Here is a 17233-nt window from a genome sequence, read left to right as displayed (position 1 = left end):
CCCATGCGCAGCACGTGCAGTGTCACGCGTGCAGCGTGCGTGTCCGGCGCTGCGTGTGTGGTCTGTCCGTCTGTCTGTGTGCCGGGCTTGTCCGCACCCGGGGAGCCACGTGCCCGTGCAGTGCCGGGGTGCAGTGCCTGCAGTGGGCGTGCGAAGGGCCGTGCCCGTGCCCGTGCAGTGCCGGAGCAGTGCCGGTGCAGTGCCAGGGCAGTGCCGGAGCAGTGCCGGAGCAGTGCCGGTGCAGTGCCGGCGCAGTGTCGGCGCAGTGCCGGTGCAGTGCTGGTGCAGTGCCGGAGCAGTGCCAGTGCAGTGCTGGCGTAGTGCCGGCACAGTGCCGGGGCAGTGCTGGAGCAGTGCTGGTGCAGTGCCGGTGCCGGTGCAGTGCCGGTGCAGTGTTGGTGCAGTGCCAGTGCAATGCCGGTGCGGTGCCGGTGCCGGTGCAGTGCTGGCTCCCCCACCGTGCCGTGCCAGCTCCCACACAGTGCCGGAGCTGAGGCCATGCTGGTTTGCCATGCAGTGCTGGCCCTGTGCAGTGCCACTGCAGTGTTGGTCCCCGCGCAGTGCCAACCCTCCTGCAATCCATACCCCATACAGTGCCAGTGCAGCACTGGTCCCCAACCAGTACAGGGCCCTGTGCAGGGCCGGGCCCCAGGCAGTGTGGCTCCCAAGCAGTGCCAGTGCAGTGCCAGTCCCCGTGCAGTGCCGGTGCAGTCCTGGTTGCGTGCTGGTGCAGTGTGGGTTCTCGTGCAGTGCTGGTGCTGGTGCAGTGTCGGTCCCATGCGCTGCTGGTGCCATCCCAGTTGTGTGCTGGTGCAGTGCCAGTGCCCGTGCAGTGCCGGTGCAGTGATGGCTGTGTGACAGTGCAGTGCCAGTGCTGGTCCCCATGCAATGCCAGTCCCTGTGCAGTGCTGGTGCCAGTGCTGCAGTTCCAGTGCCAGTCCCAGTGCAGTTCCAGTGCCAGTCCCAGTGCAGTGCCAGTGCTGGTCCCCATGCAGTGCCAGTGCTGGTCCCCATGCAGTGCCAGTGCCAGTACAGTGTCAGTGCTGGTGCCAGTGCCAGTCCTGGTGCAGTCCCGGTGCCAGTGTTGGTGCAGTGCCCATGCAGTGTCGGTGCAGTGCCAGTGCCAGTGGTAGCGCATTGTCCGTGCAGTGTTGGTCCCCGTGCAGTGCCCGTGCAGTGCCAGTGCCCGTGCAGTCCCGGTGCTGATGCCCGTGCAGTGCCAGTGCCCATGCAGTGCCGGTGCCAGTCCCGGTGCCGGTGCCCGTGCAGTGCCGGTGCAGTGCCAGTCCCGGTGCCAGTCCCCGTGCAGTGCCGGTGCAGTGCCAGTCTCCGTGCGGTGCCGGTGCCAGTCCCGGTGCCGGTGCCAGTGCAGTGCTGGTGCAGTGCCAGTCCCGGTGCCAGTCCCCGTGCGGTGCCGGTGCCAGTCCCGGTGCCGGTGCCAGTGCAGTGCTGGTGCAGTGCCAGTCCTGGTGCCGGTGCCCGTGCAGTGCCGGTGCAGTGCCAGTCCCCGTGCAGTGCCGATGCCAGTCCCGGTGCCGGTGCCAGTGCAGTGCTGGTGCAGTGCCAGTCCCGGTGCCAGTCCCGGTGCCCGTGCAGTGCCGGTGCAGTGCCAGTCCCGGTGCCGGTGCCGGTGCCGAGCGGGTCGCGTTCTGAGCCGCCTCAGGCCGGTGCCGCCCCCGGCTCCTGTGCCCGCCCCCAGCCCGCCCGCCCGGTGCTCTCCGGGGCCGGGGCCGGGGCCGGGGCCGGGGCCGGGGCCGGGGCCGGTGCGGCGGACGCGGCGATGGGGCTGGCGGGGCCGCCCCGCTCCTGCCTCCTGCTGACGGCCGCGCTGCTGCCGCTGCTGCCGCCCGGGGCCGCCCCGGGCCCCGCCGCGCCGCCCGCGCTCACCGACTCCGAGATCGAGGAGTTTCTGCGCGGTTTCCTCGGCCCCGGGGATGGGGACGGCGACGGCGACGGCGGCGGGGGGGGGGAGCGGGAAGGCACCGAGCTCGGCTTCGGCACCGACCCTGGCACCGGCACCGGCACCGGTGAGCGAGCGGTACCGGGCACCGCGGCTCGGGGCTGCCCCGGGTCCCCCCCCTGGGGGGGGGGGGGGGGGCGGCGGGAGGTGGGGACCCCCCACCCCGGCCCTGGGCGCTCCTCACCCCGCGGCGGGGCGGCTGCCCCCCCCCCCCCCCAACCCCCTCCAGGCTCCCCGGGGCGGCTGACGGAGCCCGAGAAACCCAAGAAGGGGAAGAAGGAAAAATCTCCCAAACCCACCAAGAAGCCCAAGGAGAGACCCCGAGGCTCCAAGAAGGACAAGGACAAGGACCGGGACAGGGGCAAGGACAAGCCCCCCAAGAAGCCCAAGGAGAAGCCCACAAAAGGCTCCGAAAAACCCCCAAAAGGCTCCAAAAAGCCCAAAGAGAAGCCACCCAAGGCCACCAAAAAGCCCTCTGGCAAAAAGCCACCAGAGCCACCGACCAGTCCGCCACAGCCCCCCACCACCCCACAGCCCCCACCGGGCAAGGATGATGTGGGGACACCCCGGTTCCAGGAGCAGCCTTCACCTTATGAGGAGGAGGAGGATGGAGGTGGCCGAGGTGAGTCTTGGGGGGGCCCCAGGTCACCACCAGCTCGTTTTGGGGGGGGGGGGGGTTGGCACACCATGGCATCACCCCCTGTCCCACTCGGCTCCCCAGTGGCACCCCATGGCTGACTGGGCTTTGTCTCCCTGGGGTCACCCCCTCTGCTTCCCCCAGACTTTCTCCCCGATGGGATTTTCTTTCTGGTGTGGGGCCGGGGGGGGGGGGGGGGGGGGGCCGTGGGACACCGCCAGCCCCTCGCTCTGTGTCCGTTTCCCCAGGGGAGGTGGAGGAGCCACCAAGCGAGCCCTGGGAGCTGGGCCGGGAGGACTGGCACCCCGAGCCCAAAGCTGGTGAGTGTCCCATCCCCGGGGCCACCTCCCTGAGTTGCAGTGTCACCTCCCCGGTCCCACTGCCACCTCCCCGCTCCCCGGGGCCACCCTCTGCGCCCCTTCCCCATGTGCCCCCTCCCCGCAGAGGTCCCCGAGGAGCCGGAGCCGCCGACGCTGGACTACAACGAGCAGCTGGAGCGGGAGGACTACGAGGACTGTACGGTGCTGGGGCACGGGCAGGGGGGACCACTGGGGTCCCCCGGGCTGCAGGGAGGGAGGGGGGGCATTGCCTCCCTACCCCTCCGCCTCACACCCTCAAAGTCAGTGCCACCCCCTCTTTCTGTCCCCAGTCGAGTACATCCGGCGGCAGCAGAAACCCCGCAAGCCCCCCAGAAGGAAGAAACCCGAGAGAGTCTGGCCCCAGCCCGAGGAGCCATGTAAGTGGGGTGACAGGGGGGACGAGGAGGGGGCAGGTGCTGCCTTGGGGACCTGGGGAGCATCATTTTGGGGCAACCTGGAGCTGGGGTGAGCACAGGGAGAGCATAGAGGGGCTCGTATAAGGGGTGCGGGGGACCCCAGGGGGGGCATGGGGACCCTGTGGGGATAGAAAGGGGTCTTGTGGGGACATGGGGACCCCCACAGGGACACAGGGGTCCCACAGAATCAGGAGGGTACCCCCATTCCTGCCCCCCCATCCCCAGCATGGCTCCTTTCACCCTCCCCAGTGAAGCCGGAGGAGCCACCTCCCCAGCCACCCCCCCCGGTGACTGAAGGGGACTACGAGGAGGGGTTTGAGCAGCCCGACTACGATGACTGTGAGTGATGGGCTGGAGGGGGAGTCCCCCAGGACCCCCCCATCCCTGGAGGGCTCTGCCTGGCCCCACAGGTAGCGATCCCCCCCCTGACCACTGGCACCCACCCCTGCCCTCCCCCGGCCCCCTCTCCCTTTGCACCCCGCAGTGGCCTATGGGCTGCCCCCCCCTCCGAAGCCCAGGAAACACCCAGACAAAGGGGACGAGATGGAGACGGACGAGGAGAAACTCAAACCCTGTGAGAGACGGGCAGGGGCTGGGTGCCAGGGTGGGTGGCATATCCCTGGGGCAGGCGGCATGTCCCCAGAGTGGGTGGCACATCCATGGGGTGGGTGGCACATCCCCATGGTGGGTGGCACGTCCCTGGGGTGGGTGGCGGGTGGCACATCCTCAGGCCGGGTGGCACATCCCCAGGGCAGGTGCCACATCCATGGGGTGGGCAGCATGTCCCCGGGGTGGGTGGCATATCCCTGGGGCAGGTGGCACATCCCTATGGTGGGTGGCACGTCCCTGGGGTGGGTGGCACATCCTCAGGCTGGGTGGCACATCCCCACGGTGGGTGGCACATCCCCACGGTGGGTGGCATGTCCCCAGGGCGGGTGGCACCTTCCCAACAGCCAGTCTCCCACCCCAGGGAAGCCCCCGAAAGGCGGCAGCAGCAAGGAGGAGGAGGAGGAGGACCCTTGGGCAGAGGAGAAGGGCCGGGACCGCAAAGGTGGGTGCCAGCCCCTCCTTCCCATGCCCCTCGTCCCCAGTCCCCCGGCTCTGCCCCCCTTCATGTGCCCCTTTTCCAGGAAAACCCAAAAAACCAGGGGGGAAGAAGTGGGAGCCAGACGAGGATGAATGGGCCCCTCCGGAAAAGACGAGTGAGTGTCTCCACTCCTGGGAGGGGAAGCGGGCACCCCACGGGGCGGGGGGATGCCCATCACCTCTCCCCCCCCACCCCCCGCTGTCCCCAGGATGTCCCCCCATCGGCCTGGAGTCCCACCGCATCGAGGATGACCAGATCCTGGCCTCCTCCATGCTGCGCCATGGGCTGGGCGCCCAGCGCGGGCGCCTCAACATGCAGGTGAGGGTGTCCCCCCCCCACCCCAAGCCCTCGCGCTGGCAGAGCCCCCCCCACCCACGTCCCCCCTCCCTGTCCCCACCCCAGGCGGGCACCAACGAGGACGATTTCTTTGACGGAGCTTGGTGTGCCGAGGACGACAGCCGGGCGCACTGGATCGAGGTGGACACCCGCCGCACCACCAAGTTCACCGGCGTCATCACCCAGGGCCGCGACTCCCAGATCCAGTACGGGGCCGGGGACAAGATGGATCCGGGGACACGGGGTGGGGGGCAGCAGCTCGGGGAATGCCGCCTTCCAACCTGTCCCCTCCCTCCCAACAGCGAGGACTTTGTCACCAGCTTCTACGTGGGCTTCAGCAATGACAGCCAGAACTGGGTGATGTACACCAACGGCTACGAGGAAATGGTACGGCACCCCAGATCAGGCTGGTTAGGGGGGGGGACGATGATAGGGACCCTCTCCCCCCCCCCTCCCCGCTGGCTACATCTTGTCCCCCTTGGCAGATGTTTTATGGCAACGTGGACAAGGACACACCGGTGCTGACCGAGTTCCCTGAGCCCATGGTGGCCCGTTACATCCGCATCTACCCCCAGACGTGGAACGGTAGCCTCTGCCTGCGCCTTGAGGTCCTCGGCTGCCCCCTCTCCAGTAAGAGCCACCCCAAAGCAGTGGCTGGGGGGGGGGGGGGGGGGTGGCACCTCTCCAGCCCCCCCCACCGCCGTGTCCCTGTCCCTCCCGCAGCCGTCAGCAGCTACTACGCCCAACAGAATGAGGTGACCTCCACCGACAACCTGGACTTCCGCCACCACACCTACAAGGACATGAGGCAGGTGAGCACCTCGGTGGGGGTGGGATCCTCCTTGGGGGGGGGGGGGTGGGCTCAGTCCCCCCCCCACCGCTGCCCGCCCTGTGCCCGCAGCTGATGAAGGTGGTGAACGAGGAGTGCCCCACCATCACCCGCATCTACAACATTGGCAAGAGCTCGCGGGGGCTGAAGATCTATGCCATGGAGATCTCCGACAACCCGGGCGAGCACGAGACAGGTGAGGTGGGGAAGGTTGGAGGGGTGGGGGACACCCCCCCCTCTGTCCGTGGCCCCCCCCCAGGCACAGGCAGCGTGCTGACCCTGCCTGTACCCTGCCCGCAGGCGAGCCCGAGTTCAGGTACACGGCGGGGCTGCACGGGAACGAGGTGCTGGGCCGGGAGCTGCTGCTGCTGCTGATGCAGTTCCTGTGCAAGGAGTACCAGGACGGCAACCCCCGCGTGCGGAGCCTGGTGACCGAAACCCGCATCCACCTCGTGCCGTCCCTCAACCCTGATGGCTACGAGTTGGCCCGCGAGGCGGTAAGGGGACGGCGGGGCGGGGGGACGGGACGGTGAGGTGGAGGAGGGGGGGGGAAGATGCAGCCACCAGGCTCACCGCTGTCCCGGGCTGCCCCCAGGGCTCCGAGCTGGGCAACTGGGCGCTGGGCCACTGGACGGAGGAGGGCTACGACCTCTTTGAGAACTTCCCCGACTTGGCTTCAGCGCTGTGGGCGGCCGAGGAGAGGAAGCTGGTGCCCCACAAGTTCCCCAACCACCACATCCCCATCCCGGAGCACTACCTGGCCGAGGATGCCACGGTGAGCCGTGGCCCCCAGGGCAGGGTGGCAGGCCGGCGAGGGGGGAGGCGACCCCTCACACCGCCGTGCCCACCTCGGCAGGTAGCGGTGGAGACACAGGCCGTCATGGCGTGGATGGACAAGAACCCCTTCGTGCTGGGAGCCAACCTGCAGGGCGGGGAGAAGCTGGTGTCCTACCCCTTCGACACAGCCCGGCCCATCAGCGAGACGCCAGCGGCCGCCCCTCGCCCGCCGGACGACTACGAGGACGACAACCCCGAGCTGCAGGAGACGCCAGACCACGCCATCTTCCGCTGGCTCGCCATCTCCTACGCCTCGGCCCACCTCACCATGACCGAGACCTTCCGCGGGGGCTGCCACACGCAGGACGTGACCAACGCCATGGGCATCGTGCAGGGGGCCAAGTGGCACCCCCGGGCTGGCAGTAAGTGGGTGCGATGCCCGACGGCATCGGCTTGCCTGTCCCACCCTCCCTCCACGTGAAGGTGCGGGCGGGCGGCTGGGTGGGCACCTGGTTGGTCGTCTCGCAGGCATGAACGACTTCAGCTACCTGCACACCAACTGCCTGGAGCTCTCCGTCTACCTGGGCTGCGACAAGTTCCCCCACGAGAGCGAGCTGCAGCAGGAGTGGGAGAACAACAAGGAGTCGCTGCTCACCTTCATGGAGCAGGTAGGTGCCGGGCGGGGAGCTGGCAGCAGCCCTGCCTGCCCCACGCTGCTCCTCTTGGCCCCTTTCCTCGCGTAGGTCCATCGCGGCATCAAGGGCTTGGTGACAGACCAGCAGGGGGAACCCATCGCCAACGCCACCATTGTCGTGGGGGGCATCAACCACAACATCAAGACAGGTAGGGCGCCGGGCGGGGTGCCAGGCGGGGTGCTGGCAGCTCCGCACCTCCTCCCTCACACCCCTCGCCGTCCGCAGCCAGCGGCGGGGACTACTGGCGCATCCTGAACCCAGGCGAGTACCGCGTCTCGGCTCGGGCCGAGGGCTACAACCCCAGCGTCAAGACCTGCAACGTTTTCTACGACATCGGGGCCACCCAGTGCAACTTCGTCCTGTCGCGCTCCAACTGGAAGCGCATCCGGGAGATCATGGCCATGAACGGGAACCGGCCCATCCGCCGCATCGTGCCTGGCCGCCCCATGACGCCCCGCGAGCGGCTGCGCCTGCGCCTGCGCCTGCGCCACCGCATGCGGCTCCGGGAGCAGATGAGGCTGCGGCGTCTTAACGCCACCACCGCGACCGCCAGTGGCCCCACGGCCCCGCCAGCCACCACGGCCCTGCCCTTCCCCTTCAGCAGCACCGCCTACGCGCCCTGGAGCCAAGAGCCGCCCACGGCCGGCACCTGGGAGATGGAAACCGAAACGGAGGTGGTCACTGAGCTGGTGACGGAGACGGAGGCCTGGGAGCTGGGCACGGGGACGGCACAGCCCTTCACCACCGCCGAGACCTACACCGTGAACTTTGGTGACTAGGAGATGCTCGTTCCCTCGCTCTTGCCTTGAGCCAAGGCCGGACGCTCGTGGCCGGTTTGGTTTCACCTGCCGCAGGCTCCGGCATCTGCTTCTAAAAAAAAGTCTTCCTCCAGCCCCAGGCAGCCCGCTCTGGGGGGGGCTCCAGCTCCTCACACCCGTGCTGCTTCTTAGGACTGCAGGGCACGCCAAGCCGACGCTCGCCCGAAGGCCACGGAGCGTTCCCCTCGCTGGGCTCCCGAGCCAGGCAGGAAAGGGGGTGCTGCCCCATCCCTCGGGGCTGGGCAGTGCCAGCCCTCGCCTGGCAAGGGAGAGGGTGACACAGTACCCAGCCCTTGCTCCATCCCCGTCTCCCAGCACAGCGGGGTTGGCAGGGGTGGTCCCACTCTCCAGGGCAGGGCCCACACGGAGGCAGGCGCAGCCCCTGTCCCCTCCACACAGTTTTGTTACACAAATAAATCAAGTTATATTGGTACGAGCATCTCTTCTCTCCCATGCCCCCAGCAGCTCCATGTCAGCCCTCCCGGGCGGACAAACGGGAATTACACAAAGGTGGTGGGCACCAGGACCCTCCAAGGGGCCAGGGGTTTATCAAGTCCGTGCCCTGCCTGCTCAGTCAGTGCCCGACCTCCATGTCCCCATCATCGTCCTCGGCCCCAAAGCCGGAAAAGCTGATGGGCTGGCAGCTGAGGTCGCGGAGGTTGACGAGGCAGGCAGTCTGCGTGGTGCTGAAGGCAGGCACCGTCACCAGCAGGACCTGCTGGCCATCCTCCCCTGCAAAGACAGGCGGGCGTCGGGCCGATGAGCCTCCGGCCAGCAGCCCCGGCACGAGTTCCCAGCCCCAGGCAAGGATCAGGGGGTGCTGCAGGCTGCAAGGCTCACCTTTGATCAGCTTGGACTGGAACCGGGGAGCGTTGCCGCAGAAGTAGACGTGAGGGCAGTCAGTGAGGATGAATGGGTCCGATTTGTAAAAAGGGTAGCAGCCTGGGAGGGATAGAAATTCGGAAGGGAACCTACACCTGCACCCCTTTGGAGGGCAAACACCCCCCAGCCTCGGCAGCCACCTAGCCCTCGCCTTACCCAGGGTGTCTGGGGCGGTGGGGCTGATGTGTCCTGCCAGCAGCGTCCACTCCAGGATCTCCAGGTAGTCATCCATGCTGCTGTATTTGAAGATGTCGTTGACGTTTTGCCCTGATGTCCCCAGAAACCTACAACGTTTGCGGGGAAAAGAAGGAGAGATGCGGATGGCTCTTCTTGCTGTGACTCGTCCCGCGACCCCACGCCACCAACAGCTGTCACGGAGTTGGTGGCACACCCGGCTTTTTTTACCTGACGCCGTCCACGTCGGCCTGGTAAGGGTTGGTGACCAGCCGCAGCGTGGAGTAGGCGCTGGCGAGGGGCAGCATGCAGTGATGCAGCGGCTGCTGGGGCAGCGTGTAGTTGGTGGGGTCAAACTCACCAGGCATCACGTCCACAGGCACGGAGGTCTGTGGGCAGAGCGGGGATTATCAGGGACAGCCACATCACCCCCCTTTGCAGGGGCTCAGAGCAAAGCCCCGGCTGGAGCTTGCTGCTGGTTTTGCCTCTGTCCCCAGCTGGGCTCGTCACTTCCACGCAGGAAGCCCCGCTGGGCTTCACCGTGGAGACCAGATGCCGGGAGTGGGATCTGAAGCTGGGCGGCAGGCTGCCTCCCCTTCGTGCTGCGTTCCCCTACGGCACCATATGCGGTGCTTAAAGGGAAGCTGGGGGCTGGGGAAGGGATGTTTGCCACCCCGCACGCCCAAGGCTGCTGGCAGAGCCTTGCTTCCCTGGCTTGGGAGCCAGGCTCCCTCCCCCAAAAGGTACCCGATTCCCCGGCCAACCCTATCCCACTCCAAGCACTTACGCAAAGCTGCAGCAGGATCTCATCCAGCATCTTCACAGCCTCCACGCTTGCAGCCTGGGTCTTCTTGGTCAAGTACTTGGCCTGGATCAGCAGGGAGACAGTGAGGGAACAACGCCCTGGCCTCCTCTGATCCCTCCCTTCCCACCTCCATGGGACTCTGCGTGCCAGCCCAAGCCCAGACAGGCACGGGCAAGGCTGCAGACCCCTTCCCCACCGTACCTTGTTGATGGTGTCCCGGCTCTGCGTGCTCTGGCTCAGCAGGTTCCCTGCCAGGATGACGCGGGAGATCTGCGCGGCGCAGCTCTGCTCGCCCTCGGCGCCCAGCTGCCCCGTCACCACGTCCACCAGCAGCTGGGTGCTCAGCAGGGACTCGCCGCTCCCGCTGCCCAGCCCCAGCCCCGACACCAGCAGGACGAACCTGGGTGGAGAGGCTCGGGCAGCACGCGCGCCGATCCCTGCCCGCCCGGCGGTGCCAGGGCTGCCCACACCAAGGGGCTTCGGAGAGCCAGGGGCGGGGGGGCACAAGTGTCCATCTGCGATCCCTCTTGGCACAAGGGGCAAATGGGTCCCCAGGGGGCTCAGGGATACGGTGCGGGGCACGGGTCCAGCCCCGCTCCTGTCCCTGTGGACTCACTGGTCTGAGCTGGGGCCTTTCCAGGGCAGCGGCCGGGGCAGGTCGGCGAAGCAGTGATCCTCCACCAGGAACTTGCCGCTGTCCTGCTCGGAGCCATACACGGCAAAGATGGTCCCTACGGCAGAGAGCGGGCGGTCAGCCCGCAGCCAGGGCCCGGGAGGTGGCTCCCACCGACAAGCCATCGTCCCCTACCTGTCACCAGCCTCTGCACCTCGACGGCTCCTTCCAGCCTGATCCGCTGCAGCTCGTCCTCCAGAATCAGCTCGTCGGAGGGGTGGATGTACTTGGGCAGGGGCGGCTGCGGCACCAGGTTGTGCTGCGGGGAGGGGACAGGGCAGGCCGTGACGGCCTCAGCGAGGCCAAGCTGCCCCAAAAGGGCTCTTGCCCTCCTCTCAGTCAAACCCTGCTCGTGGAAACCGGAGCATGGGCGCCTGACTCACGACAGCCGCCGTCGCGGCCCCCCCCCCCCCCCCCCCCCCCCCCCCCACCGCTGGCCTGGCTGTTTTGGAGGCCCCGAAAGCTCTCGGCACTGCTTGCCAGCTGCACGCCGCCTGGATGAGCTGGTTTCACTTAACGCTTCCCCGCAGCACGCTGGCGAGGCGCACACATGTGCGGGTCCCCGGCCAAGGAGGAAGTGGCTCAGCCAGGCGGCGGGTGACGGTGCTCTGGCTTGCCTCGAGAAACGTGTTTGCAATCACCACCCGGGCAAGCGCTCCGCTCCCTTTGAAGCACGGGGCTAACCTCATGCCGTGACGAGCAGGCTCCAAACTTCCCAACGTGCTCCCCGTGAGCTCGCTGGGAGCAGACAGACCCCCCCCCCAGCACTGCACGGGGACTGTGGAGCTTCCCTGGTGCCCCCCTTACCCCCCTCCCCTGCATCACGGAAAGGGGTTTGTTCTGCTGATCCTGCTGAACCCAAACCCTCCAAGGGCAGGAAAAGCAACACCAAGCAGACACATGCACGATGCACGCTGGCACAGAGGAGTGGCCCCAAGAGCGGTGGCATACGCACAGAGATTTTACACTGGCTCCCCAGGTCAAAGCCCTGACAGTTCCCATTTGCTCAGCCACAGTGAGCACGAGGGAAGCGATGGGAAGCCGGCCGAGGTCCCGGTGTGTTGGCTCCCCCCACAGCCATGTGGAGGGGCCCACGGGAGGGAACGTCCCCGCCGTTACCTCCTCGCTGATCTCCTGCAGGATGGAGGGCTGCAGCTGCATCGCCTTGAAGAGCGTCCCCACCACGCAGCACTTCTCTCCTGCCTGCAGCTCACAGAGCTTCCTCAGTGTCACGTCATTCCCTGCGGAGAGAAACAGGCATCAGTCAGTCTCTGTGAGGGCAGGCAAGGCTCGAGGCTGGTCAGGACCGGCTCAAAGACCCTGAACATTGAGGCCAGCAAGAGGTGGTGGGCGAATGTTGCGAAGCCTCTTGTTTTTCCTCGAGGCACAGAGCCGAATCCACATGTGTAGGCCAGATGGGGCCAAGGGAGCGTATTGGAGAGCCAGCACTGCCTGCCGGCATTTCCTCTGCGTTGAAGTGGGGGAAAGCTGGGTTGTGACAGGGTCTGGGGGACCCAAAGCTCCCAGCCACCACCCAGGACAGCGCACAGAGCGCCTGCTGGTTCAGCTCTGCCTGGGAAGGGAGAGTGCACAGGTCAGCCCGGCCACGGAGCCAGTGCTCTTGCCCTTGGGCACGAGGGGCTGGTGTTCCTGCTCCCCATCCCCACGAGGACCCAAACATCTCATTCAGATCGGACAGGCAGGAGATTGCTCATCACCCCCGAGTCTGACCTCTGCCAGGGCCAGATCCCCCGCCCGGGATCCCCATCACAGCTGGGCATTTGGGAAGATCCCAGCATGAAGACAGGCTGCTGGGGGGTGGCAGGGTTTCCTCTGCCTGAGAAGCACAAACAGGTCCCTGGGCTTTGGACAGTGATCCCCAGGTGGGTACGGGCCAGAGGAACCAACACGTGCCTCAGGAGGTACAGAGAGCACTGCAGCCCCAGAGCTTCATCACCTTTGTGGCTGGGAAGCATTTGCAGACAGCAAAAAAAAAAAAACCCCCACACCTCCCTCATCACAAGCTGAGCCCAAGACTTCTCACCTCCCCCACGAGGGCCCAGAGATGCGTCACCCCAACCTTCACGTGTCTGTAGGGCTTATTTCCCCCCTGTTTAAATCAACCCATGAAGCCCATCCATCCCAAGCCTGAAGCCCTGGAGGGAGGAGGACTGGCTGCCAGGCTGGGCTGGCACTGCGAGAGCTGCTGGGCTCCTCTCCCAGAACAACACTGCCAAAGCCCGCTGCCGTGCCGGCTCCTCCGTCAGGTTGTCCTCTCTGGCTGCAGGCAGCGGGGTGATGTTCCCTCCCCCCAAAACTCTCCCTTTGCTAATCACGTGCCTGCTGAACGTGACTCCTGTCTGGTGGAAAGCACCCTGCTGCGATCACAGGCACCCCGGGCTCAGCAGAGACGGAAACACGGGTTCATCAGTCCCACCAATGCAAACACTCAGAGTCAGAAAAAACAATCCTGTTTTAGTTTCTTATTCTTGGCTCTAACCCCCCAAAACGTGTGTGTTTAGGGGGAGGGGGGCCGCTCTCTCCAGATTTTGCCTGCAGGCGCTTCTTGCTGTGAGACAAACCCCAGAAATCTCATCCCATCATATGGCTCCGAGAAGTGGAGCTTTACAAAACCACTGGTCCCTGTCACCCTCAGCAAAATCCAGGGTTACAGTGCAGGGCGGCCGGCCAAGGAACGACATCCGCTGTGGAGCCGGCACAGGCTTTGCTTCCACTCAGCTCTGCGCAGCCCACAGGGCTGGGGAGACAAAGGAAAACAAGCGGCCAGCCCGAAAACCTCCATAGAAGGGCAAAGCCGAAAGCTTGGCTGGCCCGAGAGGGTGAAATTCGATAACAGGCTTTTACCACGCTCGGGGAGCTGCACGCTGCGCCGAGGCCTGCCAGAAAGCTCAGCCACCGCGCTCTGGCAGCAGCGATGCGGTTGCTTCATCCAGCGCCGCCGTTACGCCTTCGGATGGAAACTCTCTGGTGTGAGGATCCCACCCGCTAACCGCTAACACGGCCCTGCCAGGCACGGAAATGACCCCCCCCCCTCCCCGGCCCCCCGCTTCCTGGCCGGGGCACCCACCAGCCCCTCACCCCGACAAACCTCATGCTTTAGCTTGCACTCCTAACAGCGAGTGGAAATTTTGACCCGGCCTGGTGAGCAATAAAAAGGTTTTCTCTGAAGAGCTGATGTGATTTTGGAAATGTTGGAGGGATGCTCCTGGCTGGGTTGGACATCATCTGGCAGAGAAACTGTCTCCAAAAAACCCACCCATGGGTTATCTGTGCACTGGCGAGCAAGAAAAAGGTTTTCTCTGCACAGTTGATGTTTAAAGGTGATTTTAGAAATGTTGGAGGGAAACCACCCGTGGGTTATTCGACCTCTTGACGCGTGTGTGAGCTTTGGAACCGATGGCAGCACGTGCTGAAAAAAACCTCCGGAAATCTTCCAGCGGGCACCGCGTGGCTTTGCCCTCCTGCCTCAAGATTGGCGGGGGGGGTGGGTGGGGGGGGTGTGTATTATTCCCCAAACCAACTCACCCCACTTCTGTCGCGCCCTCTCCTCCAGGATGGGCCGCATCTGCATGAGGCGTGCGGCGTAGATGTGGGCGTACTGGCGGTTGAAGCTGCGCTCGCCCAGGCGGAAGGGCTGGGAGCAGTCGGCGTACGCGGAGACCGGCACCCTGGCGAAGGTGGAGGCCTGGGCCGAGGGGGGGGCCAGCAAACCCTGCGCCGTGGGGGCCGCCTGCTCCGAAAACATGGCAGGGGCCGGGCTGGAGCCACAGGGTGGGCGAAGGAGGGATTTAATGGCGGGTCTGGGAAGCAAATGGGTAAATTAAGGATCTCAGCAAATTAAGGCCGGCGTGCCCCTCCTTGGAGGTGCCCCCCCCCCCCCAATTGACCCCCTCACCTCCCAAAACAGACCTAGGTTTGACCCCCCCACACCCCACCAGCACCCCCTCTCCTTTCCCTCCCTTCCAACACCAGCGCACCCCCAAACTCATCCTGGTGCCACCCCCCCCCCCCCCCCAGAATCCCACCCTGGCAGCAGAACACACAAAGGCGCTGCCCTTCCCGCCCCCCCCCCCCCCAAATACCCCCTGGAGCTCCCTATGACCCCCCCAACACACCCCGAGCACCAGGAGCCCAGCACAGACACGCTGGCAACAGCCCCCCCCCCCCAAGGACACCCCCTAAACACAACCCCTGGCACAAAGCCACTACCCCCCCCCCTCCCCGGGGCACCAGGACCACCCCCCCCCCCCCAAATCAAATCACCTCCTAGCACCAGGACGCCCGAGGACACCCCCCCCCCCCTCAAAACGCCCCGTCCCAACCCCCGTCCCCCGCCAGGGAATAGGTCCCTCCCGTCCCCCCCCCCCAAACACGGGTCCTCCCAAAAGACAGCAGCACCCCCAGGGCCCCCCCCCCGGGCGCAGGTCACGTACGGGGTCAGAGATCGGGGGTCGGGGGGGGCCGCCAGCCCGGCACCGCACACCCGCCATGGGCCGGGGGAGGGGGGGGAAAAGGCGCGAACGCCCTAAAGGCCGGAAGTGGCGGGGCGGTGGGGAGGAGGTGACGTCAAAGCGGCGGGTCGTCATGGCAACCGCTGATGGCGGCGGCGGCGCTATGGAAACGGGGGGGGGGGGGGGGGACCGGGACCCCGCAGAGGATGGGGGGGACACCGGGGCTGAGCCCCGGGGATCCGTGAGGGGACGGGGGGCAGCGGGACCCCACGGAGCCCGGGAGGGGACGGGGGGGGACAGCAGGACGGACTCCCCAGAGGGTCAGGCCCCACATCCCTCGTGGGGTCCCCACTCGTCGCACCCCCACTCTCGCAGCCTGAGGCCCGCAGGGGCTCGCGGGTGGGGAGGTGTTATTTGGGGGGGCCCCAGGGCTCGGGCCGGGCCCCCCCCCCCCCCCGTCTCCCCTTCCTGCCACGGGGGCGGAGGTGTGAGGGAGGAAGGGGGGGTGGCGGCCAGTACCGCACCATTTTTAGGGCTTTTTGGGGTTTCGACAGCAGTCCCTGCAACCCAGTCGCCGGGCTATAAAAGCCGCCGAGGTGGGACGTGCTGGTTGTCACCTGCTGTCACCCTCTGAATTGGGCTTGCCATGGCTGCTTCCTTCCTCTTGGCACTGGTGGCAGTGGGAGGTAATGGGGGGTCCCTTGTGTCCTGGAGGGGGAGGGATGGCATGGGGACAGGCACCCTGGGGTGGGGGACACCGGGGATGGACATGGGGACAGCAGGGATGGCAGCCTGGGTGGCAGCGTGCTTGGGGACAGAGGGACAGCGGGGGCTGTGGGGACCTGGGGCTGGCAGGGACGGGGTCTTGATGGGGATGTGCACCCAGGGATGGGGGGGGGGGCGTGGGGACAAGCAGAAGGGATGGCGGGGACAAGGCCTGCGTGGGGGGCCAGGGACGGTGGGGACGGGGTCAGTGTGGGGACCCGGGGAGGGCAGGGATGGTGTCCGTGTGGGGACAGGCGTGTGGGGGGGTGTCAGGGATGAGGTCTGCGTGACAACCAGGAAACGGCAGGGATGGGATTGGGATGGGGACCTGGGGGTGGTGGGGACAGGAGGAGATGGGGACAGGCGGGAGAGATGGCGGCGGGGACGGGGGCTGAGCAGAGTCAAGCACTCAGGGCTGGTGGGGACAGGGTCTGGGCACCCCCGGGGTGCTTACTGTCCCCTCTCAGTGTCACAGGCCGCGGTCCCCGAGCCCTGCCAGGGTGGCCCCATGTCCTGGTGCCAGGACGTGGCCACCGCCGCCAAGTGCCACCGGGAGCAGTACTGCCGCGACCTCTGGGACAGCCTGGTGAGCCCCTGCCCCGCTGCCCCACGGCCTCTACACCGGCTGTGGGGAAGCCCCCCCCCCCCCCCGATCGTGCCGGGGGCCATGCTGTGGCGGGGGTCCGGCCCAGCCCTGAGGGTCCGCATTGTCCCCCCCCCGCAGTGGGATGCGGCTGAAGGAGACGTGGCCGAAGAGGACGCGGCATTGCCAGGCAGGAAGAAGAAGTGCAGCCTGTGCATCAAAATCCTGGAGCAGGTCAAGGCGATGGCAGGGGAGGACCCCGACGAGGTGAGGGGGGGGTTTGGGGGAGCGGGGCGGGGGGCCAGTGCCCCACAGGCGGCCCCGCTGATGCGGCGGGGGGCTGGTGCTGTCAGGCAGCGGTGGAGGCGGCGCTGGGCAAAGCCTGCCGGGCCGTGGGGAAGTACCTGGGCCGCCTCTGCAAGCGGCTGGTGAAGAAATACCGGGAGCAGCTCAGTGAGGCGCTGCAGAATGGCGAGGACCCTCAGGACACCTGCGCTGCCGTCGGCTTCTGCAAGGCCTGAGCCCGGTCAGCACCCCCAAACCCCACCCTGCAACCCCAAACCCCACCCTGCACGCCTGGACCCTGCCCCGCACTCTGCATCCCGCACCTCGCATCCTCCAGCCTGCACCCCATGCCTCTCCCGGGGGTGGGAGGGCACCTGGGGGGTCCTGTGCCTCCAGGAGGGAACCTGCCCGCATCTCTGTAGGGTGGGGGGGTGAGACAGGGGACCCCAAAATACATCCTGGAGCGGTGGGGGGGTGAAGGTTGGAGGAGACACTTCTTCTGGCATCCGACTTGGGGTGACAGTGGCCCCCAACTCACTGCTCCTTCCTTGTTTCCGCAGGGCTCAGCCCCACAGCCGGCCCCAAGTGCCACCCCCTGAACCCCGAACCCTCTCCCAGCCCCACCTACCACCCCGGCCCCCAGATCCCCCTCTCCCTGCAATAAAGCATCTTGCCCTGAG

At 66.8% G+C, this 17233-nt stretch overlaps 3 protein-coding genes across 4 annotated transcripts; 2 read left to right on the top strand and 1 right to left on the bottom strand.

Moving 5' to 3' along the window:
- The first annotated feature begins 1738 nt into the window (after positions 1 to 1738).
- AEBP1 (AE binding protein 1) lies at positions 1739 to 8347 on the top strand. The gene is made up of 21 exons (XM_042801352.1): positions 1739 to 2027; positions 2190 to 2582; positions 2846 to 2917; positions 3042 to 3113; positions 3247 to 3333; positions 3622 to 3711; positions 3857 to 3946; positions 4343 to 4423; positions 4503 to 4574; positions 4668 to 4777; positions 4862 to 5001; positions 5098 to 5182; positions 5281 to 5425; positions 5519 to 5607; positions 5697 to 5820; positions 5925 to 6121; positions 6220 to 6399; positions 6481 to 6823; positions 6930 to 7069; positions 7145 to 7244; positions 7322 to 8347. The coding sequence occupies exons 1-21, from the start codon at positions 1781 to 1783 to the stop codon at positions 7873 to 7875; spliced, it is 3411 nt and encodes a 1136-aa protein (XP_042657286.1). The 5' UTR covers positions 1739 to 1780; the 3' UTR covers positions 7876 to 8347.
- POLD2 (DNA polymerase delta 2, accessory subunit) lies at positions 8314 to 15009 on the bottom strand. The gene is made up of 11 exons (XM_042801377.1): positions 14903 to 15009; positions 13995 to 14269; positions 11568 to 11689; positions 10584 to 10707; positions 10392 to 10506; positions 9977 to 10175; positions 9758 to 9838; positions 9202 to 9359; positions 8953 to 9080; positions 8755 to 8856; positions 8314 to 8646 (listed from the first exon to the last, which is right to left on the bottom strand). Exons 2-11 carry the CDS (start codon positions 14212 to 14214, stop codon positions 8489 to 8491), a joined length of 1407 nt encoding a protein of 468 aa, XP_042657311.1. The 5' UTR covers positions 14215 to 14269; positions 14903 to 15009; the 3' UTR covers positions 8314 to 8488.
- A 123-nt stretch (positions 15010 to 15132) lies between these two features.
- LOC122154195 (antimicrobial peptide NK-lysin-like) lies at positions 15133 to 17232 on the top strand. 2 transcript variants are annotated; one of them, XM_042801416.1, is made up of 5 exons: positions 15133 to 15606; positions 16153 to 16271; positions 16410 to 16535; positions 16622 to 16794; positions 17114 to 17232. In XM_042801416.1, the coding sequence occupies exons 1-4, from the start codon at positions 15567 to 15569 to the stop codon at positions 16787 to 16789; spliced, it is 453 nt and encodes a 150-aa protein (XP_042657350.1). In that variant the 5' UTR covers positions 15133 to 15566; the 3' UTR covers positions 16790 to 16794; positions 17114 to 17232. The 2 variants fall into 2 exon arrangements, with proteins under 2 accessions (XP_042657350.1, XP_042657349.1); XM_042801415.1 differs by having other exon boundaries at positions 15134 to 15606; positions 16622 to 17232.
- The last annotated feature ends 1 nt before the right edge of the window (position 17233 follows it).

The sequence above is a fragment of the Tyto alba genome, unplaced genomic scaffold, assembly GCF_018691265.1.
Source record: "Tyto alba isolate M040663 unplaced genomic scaffold, T.alba_DEE_v4.0 Super-Scaffold_34, whole genome shotgun sequence".
Lineage (NCBI taxonomy): Eukaryota > Metazoa > Chordata > Aves > Strigiformes > Tytonidae > Tyto > Tyto alba.
The sequence above is the reverse complement of the archived record's forward strand: the minus strand, read 5'-3'. Positions and strand labels throughout refer to the sequence as shown.